Below are 9,339 nucleotides of genomic sequence, written 5' to 3' on the forward strand. Positions count from 1 at the left end.
TTTCCATTGATCTGAACTAGGATAATATGACTGTGGTGATAGGAAAAATGAACATACTATATTAGATATATTGGGAGGTAGATTTGACATTTTGGTGATTAACTGGATATAGAAGGTAAAAACAGATGAAGGCTAAAAGGTAACAGTCAGATTTCTGATTAGGAAACCTAGAATAAGGAAGTGACCTGAGAGAGGAATTTCTGGGTTCTGTTTTGGGCACATGGAATCTACAATAACTGTGTCATCTGGAGGAATCCAGGAAGCAAGGGCCATGTGGGTCAGAACCCAAAAAATGAAATGGAAGGGAAAAAACAGTGATTAAGAAAATAAAAGAGGAGTAAGATAGAACTGAGAAACAACAATATTTAATGAGTAAAGATAGGAATAGAATCTCAGAGAATAGTCAGAGCAAAAATGACCAGAAGGGGAACGAAAAAGCTGGGACAGAGTGGTTTCACTGACATCAAGAAATAAAAGGTGTATTAAAAGAAGGGAGCACCAATAGGCCATGCTACTGAAATAATTAATAAGGTTGGTATTAAGACTTGCCCATTGTATTTTGCACCCCAGGTCACTAGATGTCTTGGTAAGGGCAGTTTTCAGTGGAAGAAGGTGAGCAACAGCCACAATTCAGCGAGCTGAGAAGGAATGGCCCAAGGTCTAACACAATAAGCACACCATAAATGTCCTCTGTTGTCAAGTAGAGGCAGCCTGGAAATATAACTCAAAAATAGGAAGAGTAGAAGACAGAGAAGAGGGCCACTGGATCTAAGAAAAGTTTATGTTGCTTTTGGGAATAAAAGACTTACAAATATTTAAATGCTTAATAAAAGGAATCAATAAAGATGTTGAAGAGAAAAGAAAAAGAATAAAATGAGGTTCTTGAAAGGACAGAAAAGATGGAAACTAGAGTTGAAATGAAGGCATTAACTTTACAATATCTGCCTGTATAAGAGAACGAAAAGAAGATAGAATGTTAGAAGAAGGAAGAGGGAAGGGGAAAAAATAAGGAGAAAGAGGAGAATTGGGAAGAAGAGAGGAAAAAGGGAATTATCAATATTTAATGGGTGTTTTTCAAATGATATAATTGAGCCTTAGGAAGATTAAGGTCACCAAATAAGGGGCAGAATTTGATTTAAAACTAATTTTAAACATTTTATCTTCTTTAACCATTCTAAAAAATAAAGATGATTTGTTTCTTATTTATTCTGATAAGAAAGGTGGACAATTGTGGAGCTTCTAATTTTGTCTTCCAGATGGGAGAGGCTCAGACAGTAGGGATATGGAAGACTAAAGGTTTAAGGAGGATGGATGTAAGTGGTTTGATATAGTCATAGCAAAGAATGAGAAAGAGCCAACTCCAGGAACAAAAATGTTAAGTGTCCCTCAGAAACTGGAGACTGTAAAGTTGTAGTGGTGCCAATTTGAACAGGTAAATAATTTTTCTCCAGCAAAGCTCTGTTGGAGATGTGAGGATAAAAAACTCAGGAAGACAATGATAAAAATAAGTTGCTGATATTGGCAAGTAAGAAACTAAAATAATGAAATATGGATCCAAGATGAATGGAATAACTGACAAGGAGAGCCTTGTCGAGGGGCTGAAGATTCCTGGAAGGTGGCATTTTAAATGTATCCTTGTGTTTAATATATTGACTAGAATAAAATAGGAAATGAATAAATATTTCCTGATAAATGAATGAATGAACGGCAATCAAGGCCTACCATGTTGAAATATAAGGCCAGAAGGGACATTTGACTCAGATCTCTCCTTCATAAATAATTCCAAATGAGATTTCTTTGGCTGTCCAATAGGAACTGGTGGTAGCCCAATAGGTTGATGTAATCAAAACAGTTTTCCTAGAGAAAATACTGCATGGACTCCTTCAAAGTTTTCTCGGGAAGAACTTAGGAAAAGAAAAGCTTCTGCTGGTGACAAGCTGCTCCACAACAGCTCTGTCCCTTTACCATACTAATTTCACCTTTCCTTCAAGGTTTTTTCACTATACTTATTCTCTAAACCATGCTTTATCTCCAGAAATATGATTACTCCCTTTAAGACATGGACAAAACCTGATATCATATGCTTTCTCATAGCATAGCTAAAACACGCTGCTATTTTGAAAGAATTTTCTAAACATTAAGAATCAACATTAAAGAAAATTCAGAGCCATTAAAAAGAAACAATTACAAAATATTTACTTTCTATAAGCATCATTTGGAGCTTATTTGAGAACTCAGAACACTGATTTATGGTCTAGTAAGTGATTCACTCTTTCAACCAAGCTGTTTCTGCAAAGTCACTTAAGTCTTACACAAAATTAGAGAGTCCCCAAGCTCATTACAAACCAGTACCCAAAAAACTACTATTTTCCAACTTACAGAAAATGAGATATTCCTAGAGACATTACCCACTGATCTACTTATCCTGAAAACTAGGCCTTCACCTGTGTATTTTTAAAGAATTTTAATCATAAAACTATGTTGCATTTTAGGAGCTTCCATCTGAATACAGGGAATCTCTGGAGATTTTTGTTATTTGTTTTTTATTACAAATGTAATAATCCTTATTGCAAAAATTCAAAGGTATAGAAACTCATAAAGTAAAATGAAAAAGTGAAAAAAAGAAAAAAAAAAGAAAGAAACAATAGAAGTCCTTTCCTTTCCCATAACCTTTAAATTTTTGACAAGTCAATATTTTCAGAAAGAGTTGTTTCTTGTTACTACAAAAAATTCTTGTAATGGCTCATTTTCTAATATAAGTTCCTTAATACTTGTTTCTAGTAAAGATTTTATGTGTCGATACTGATTAGAACCAGGTGCATTTTCAAATATACCAAAAAGAGAAATTGAAAGGAATAGATATACTACATTCACACCTTTTGTTGACCAGCGATTTACTGGGACCACTCTACTTCATATGAAATTAATTCATTTATTCAACAAGTACTTACTGAATACCTAGAATAGTTCAGCCATAGGTCTAGATGCTCTAGAGAAATAAAGATGAATTACTTGTTGTTCCATGACACATTATTAATAATACATGATAAAAAGGTATATGAATATGTGTTGTATGAATTAGGAAGGTACTGCTAGAACAATTCTCTTGTTGAGGAAGCTGAGTCTTTGAAAGTTGCAGTAACTCCCCTGACTTCACCTAGAAAGTAGCAGAATCCAAACATGGGATTTGAAACTCTCATTTCTTCATGCTACTTACAAACTTTACAGGCAACAAAATAAAGATGTTGCTTTTAATACTAAATGCTGAACAGTTTAATATAAAAGGCGGCAGGAAGTTCAAGTCTTTTCTTTAAAAACTTCACACATTTCAATTTAGAGTTCAGTAGCATCTCTGTCCTTTGAGGTGAAACTAAGCACAGAAGAAAAATACAGATACATTTCTTGGAAGTTATAGATAATCAGAATTTTACCTAATATAATAGGCTTAAAAATGGGATGGCCCATTTGGAAAAGTATCAGATTTCTTATCCTCAAGCACATTTGTGGAGAGGTTAGAGAGTCAAGCGTCAGGGGTGACCGGATCATTTACAGTCCTACCACCAGAGATGCTGACCACACATGCAAGAAAAGATCTGAGACCCAAGTTGACAGATTAGGCGGTACCCTGTTCCACCTTTATTTCCACAGCCACCCAAAATTATAGAGAAATCATCATTATAAAGAGCCTCTGTGTGAAAGAAATGTTGCAGTGTGAATGATGTGGCTGCTCCCCAGGTGAAGAGTTCTGGATTTCACATCCATCCCCAACAAGATGGCAAAATACACCGCAGTAGCACCAATCCCAGGGGCCAATCTCACATCTGGGGGCCCAGCAATGCAAAACCTGCCGCAAACATTCTATATGAGAAAATGCGCCTAACCAATTGTTTCTGAGAAGGGAAAAAGAGATTTATTTTCTAAAGGTATAGTGCCACGTTATTTTCATAAGATGAACCTAAATAACAAAGGAAGCTGAAATAATAAAGGAAGCAAAATTACTTGAGCTGGGTCAATTACTTGAGCTTGGCACTAGTACTGATCTTATTTAACATTTTCATAAGTGAACTGGAAAAAAAATCTCCATGTTTTCCAGAGAAATTAAGATTTTTGTGCCTAAAAATATATGTATCTGTGTAGAGAGTATGAAAGTAATTTTCGGAAGCTTGTGGATGAGCAAAGAAAAACAACAGATATGCTTCAAGGGTAAGAAAAGACTTGGAAAAATATAAATATACATTTAGTATATAATATATATTTATGAGAATGGATTCTGTAATGGAATATGAAATAAGATCCAAGGATATTATAGAACTGTCAGTGAAGATATCAACTAATGGGCTGCTATAGATAAAAATACTGGGCCTCATCCAAAAAAATGACTGGAGAAGGCATTCTATCTTTCAAAAATATATAATATGCCTAAACCTAGAATAATAAATATAGTTCTAGTCACTGTACCTTAGGAAAACCTTGATGGGCTATAAGTAGATAGGTATGTGTTTATTCATATAAATGTATACAATACATAATGGTTATCATTATCATATCAAAAGACAAAGTTCAAAAGATGCTCAATCTTACTAATCATCAGAGAAATACCAATTAAAACCCCACACCTGTCAGAATGGCCATCATCAATAAATCAATAAACTATAGGTGTTGGCGAGGATGTGGAGAAAAGGAAACCCTTGTCACTGTTGGTGGGGATATAAATTGGTGCAGCCACTATGGAAAACAGTATGGAGGTTCCTCAAAAAATTAAAATAGATCTACCATATGACCCAGCTATTCCACTCCTTGGTATTTATCCAGAGAAATCCAAAACACAAATTGTAAAGGATATATGTACCCTTATGTTCATTGCAGCACTATTTACAATAGCCAAGATATGGAAGCAACACAAGTGCCCATCAATAGATGACTAGTTAAAGAAGAGGTGGTACATATATACAATGGAATACTACTCTGCCATAAAAAAGAATGAAATTTACCATTTGCAACAATATAAATGGACCTAAAGGGTATTATGCTAAGTGAAATAAGTCAAACAGAGAAAGACAAATACCACATGATCTCACTTATATATGAAGTCTAAAGAGCAGAATAAATGAGCAAACAAAACAGAAATAGACTCATAGAAACAGAGAACAAACTGATGATTGCTAGACAGCAGGGGGTTGGGAGGCTGGGTGAGAAAGGTGAAAGGATTAAGAAGTACAAATTGGTAGTTACAAAATAGTCACCGGGATATAAAATACAGTATGGGGAATATAATCAATAATATTGTAAAAACTCTGTATAGTGTCAGATGGGTACTAGACTTATCAGGAGGATCACTTCACAAATTATATATATGTCTAAACACGACGCTGTACACCTGAAACTAATATAAAATAACATTGAATGTCAGCTATAATTTTAAAAAATAGTCACAGGATATAAAGTACAACATAGGGAATACACTCAATAATAATATTATAATAACTATGTACAGCATCAGATGGGCAATAGACTTATTGGGGTTATCACTTTGTGAGGTATATAAACGTCTAATCATTATGTTGCTTTTGTATACCTGAAAATAATTTTTTAAAAAGACAAAAAAAGTTCTACTGTATAAAGGAAAAAGTGTAAAACTCTTCAAGGCTGTAAAAATGAAAACTTGGAGAGCTATTACTGGTCAGGCTACAACATAGCAAAGTATATATGATGAATAGCTTCTGTTTGATGAGGGTTCACTAAGTTCTAAGCACTATTCTAAGCACTTAACATGTGCAAATTTAATCTCTCCACAAAATGTATTCCATTCGCTACTATTAATGTCCAAATGAAGCACAGAGAAGTCCAATAATCTGCCCCATATCACACAGCTAGTAAGTAGTAGAGCCAAGATTAAAACATGGGCATTCTTTTTTTTTTAATCTTTTGTAAGAGTTTATTTGAGCTAAAATTAACAATTAGTGGAAAGTAAGATCTAAAACATTCCCAAAACATGGGCACTCTTGTTTCAGGGAGTGTGCTCTCAACCACTGCACATGAAACATAAACCTAATCTTTAACATTGAGAGAACTACTTGTGCTGGAAGAAGTTAGATTTGAGGTACATAAAAATTAGTATAAAATGAACTAAAAACCTTGAAATCTGAAATCAAAACTTTGAATCCTAAAATATAAAACCCATTAAAATATAAAAATAGAATCAGGAAGTTTTTATAGGGTTGCACAGACAATGGCATAAAGCAGGAAAAGTAGGGTAAGTTGGGGCAGGTAAATCTCTAGCCTGGGGTCTGGCCTTTAGCAGGTCAGCCATAGGCTCCCACAGAGCTGCACTAAGTGTCCTACCACAGAGACAGAGACAGGCTGCAGAGCAGGATGAACCTCTGTTCTCACCCCGGACGGCATCCATTCCTCCTGCAATGTGGAAGCATCAGCCCTCTGTGTCTGCCTGTGCAAGTGTCTTCTGTATGAATCATAAACATCTATAGGGCAGAGAACAGATCTTACCCAACTCACTTGGCGTATTGCCCATCCCAGTACCATATACAAGGCCTGTGATAAATTCATTTTAATTATTATGATGTGTTGTCATTTCCCTCAATTTCACAACTTCATACCTCTACAAGGTCTATTTTTGGGTATAAGAATATGGTTTTGATCTATTTTCTGTTCACCACTGCTAAGAATTTGGCTGAATGCATGACTTTATGACACTACTTTGAACAGGAAATCTCAGTGAAATAGTCTTTAGGGAAATACCAAATCTAAGATGAATAACAGTTCATTTTTACTGAATATTCCATGGAAGAATTTGTTCTGCTTGGGGCAGTGATCCTCCTGAGGGATTTTCTTTACACACACAACCTGCCCTTCTGAATCCATCAAGTCTTTGTTCAGCGGCCGTGTTTTTGCAGTTAAACTCATGCTGCTGCTGCTCACGTTACCAGAGCATCTGGTATGGAACACAATGATTGTCCTTTTCCAGACATTATTTAACTACAAAAGGAATGTCACACACCATCTCCCTCCTTCCTCCCATATACTTTCTCTTCCTGAGAATGTGACCCTACTCAGAAGAGCACAGGGGAGGTCATTCCGTGGGAGTTGGATCAAGTGGACTCCAAGGCTCTCCTTTATTACATCTAACAAATATAATGTTCCATCCCAGTCATCAAAGAACGTGTTTCTCAGAAGAGAGAGTATGTCTCTCGCAGTGAAAATTGTGTTCTTTAAACTCATATTCTTGGTTTCTCTATTCTCCTAAGAATGGACAATCAATATTTGGTCTAGACTCTAGACTGATCTGGAGAGAGTGCATCTCTTAAGAGTTTTCACAAAACCTGAGTCATCTCGAACCCAAAGCTAAAATTGTGAGGGGTCGGGGAGAAAACACAGCTCTACCATAAGCTCAGTGGTAGCAAAATTTACTCCGAGAAGTTAAACAATTAGAAATCAAAATTTCAGAAAGCTGATGATACACATACTAATTAGTTCCTTTCTCTAAGCCATCATTCGATACAAATTTACTTTCAGAAGAATTTATTCTCTAACACAAATATGTCCATCATTTGATGCCTCTGGCAATGATAGATCACTACTTGAAAAGCCACAGCTACTTTTCAGTGAGTCCCTTCTTCACATAGTGTTACCCAGTTTTCTTGTGGAAAGTATACTAGTTCTTGCCTCCATCCCAAACCACACTGCTTATATTCAATCTACATAGCAGCGGCCTCCCTCTTCCTTAGGTTTTAGCTGTCTTCTCCACCAGGTGAAGAAGGAGGAAGAATCAGGTCTATTCTCTATATGCCACTATTTCAAACACAGTGCTTTGTTCTACCATTGTGCCTTGCACACAGTAGGTGCGCTTATTGCATTATATTTTCTTGACTTCATCTAAAGAAAGTGCACATCCTCCAAGACTTGACCACAGCATGCCTCCCAATCTACATTTCAGCTTTTCAGAATGGTCTGTCAGAAAAACAAGAGTAGAAGTTGGGTACATACACATTAAGAACCAGAGAGAAAGACTGTATGTTGACAACTGAGTATTATATTCTAGAGCAGATGAGCAGTTGTCACTACTTAAAATGCTGCGCATTGCAAATATAATTTGAAAATGAGTTCTGAAGGCAACCAAAGTTTTGCTACCATGAAGCTGCCCTTTTAGGATATTGATTTTAAGCTGTTTGTTAAGAAACACGATTCAGAAAGAGCCTTTGACCCCTCTTTCCTGCCCAAGGGATTCAAATAGAAAAACCTGCTTCACTTTTGAAATCTAAAGCCCCTCCCCCCTTTTCTCCTGCATCCAAAACGCCATATATACCCAATGTTGCTTCATTGTCTTTGAAATTTTCATGGTAATGTTAATTCCCCATGCACATGTATTAAATTTTGATTTTCTCCTGTTAATTTGTCTGTTAATTTGATTATTATCCCAGCTAAACAAACTTAGAAGCTAGGGGGGAAAGCATTAATATTTTTTAGCTCCCCATAGTTCTTAAATTTAATCATTTAACTTCAAAGCATTTTTATTAAAAAAAGATGAACACTTTAACAAAAACAAAAATTGTGCTCTCAATAACAACCAAAATAGGCAAAAATTTTTATAGCATCCTTATGCTTCTGAAACTCAGTGCCTAATGAAGTTATTTTAAATGATTATTAAACTTAAATGAGCTTTCCTAATGCAAATTCTGAATTTAGTTTTTATTATATTTATAAATGCAATGTGTAGTAGAGAACCGAGTTTTCTTCACAAACTTCTCTGAAGCAGACATAAAACAAGTATAATCATGCTCTCTTTATTCATACTAGCACTCCAATAGTTGACATACAACAATAAAAATCTTTGCTGTCAGTATTTTGGTAAATAACATTTTAATTATTAACTTCATACCTCCTGCGGAAGGTCCCCTTCATTATTCATCGCACACTTTTTTATTTAAGTCACCCGTGGAAACCACAATACCCCCAACAAGTGCCTTCAACATGTATTTATATGTATACCTGAAACAAACACTGCAGATAATGAATTCCATGGAGGCTCTTTCCAGAGGGGTCTGGCAGGTAATAAAAGATAAACATCAGACTCTGATGTGTTAGGCCCACGGCACCGTGTGCTGGGGGTGCACTAGAAGAGTCGAATGACAAATGCTCATTTCTGCCTGACTCCCTACAAACAAAGGCATACAAAGCTGGAAACTGTGTTGATTGACTTTTTCTCCAACATGCTGAATTTTTGTTATATAACAATTGCATTCTGGAATGAAATCTATTGTTAGGCTCAGATGATGAACACATATTCGACAACTGTATTATCAAAATCCACAGACAAGAAAACAC

General features: G+C 35.7%; 1 protein-coding gene across 1 annotated transcript in view; it reads right to left on the bottom strand.

The window, feature by feature from the left end:
• The window catches only part of LGSN (lengsin, lens protein with glutamine synthetase domain), a 33,038-nt gene extending 24,085 nt beyond the window's left edge, over positions 1-8,953 (bottom strand). The window contains exon 1 of the mRNA XM_019630567.1: positions 8,894-8,953. Coding sequence (XP_019486112.1) covers positions 8,894-8,923 — 30 coding nt within the window. The 5' untranslated portion in view covers positions 8,924-8,953. The remainder of the gene's footprint in view (positions 1-8,893) is intronic.
• Positions 8,954-9,339: the final 386 nt, after the last annotated feature.

This window comes from Hipposideros armiger, unplaced genomic scaffold, assembly GCF_001890085.2.
Source record: "Hipposideros armiger isolate ML-2016 unplaced genomic scaffold, ASM189008v1 scaffold_923, whole genome shotgun sequence".
NCBI classification, from domain to species: domain Eukaryota; kingdom Metazoa; phylum Chordata; class Mammalia; order Chiroptera; family Hipposideridae; genus Hipposideros; species Hipposideros armiger.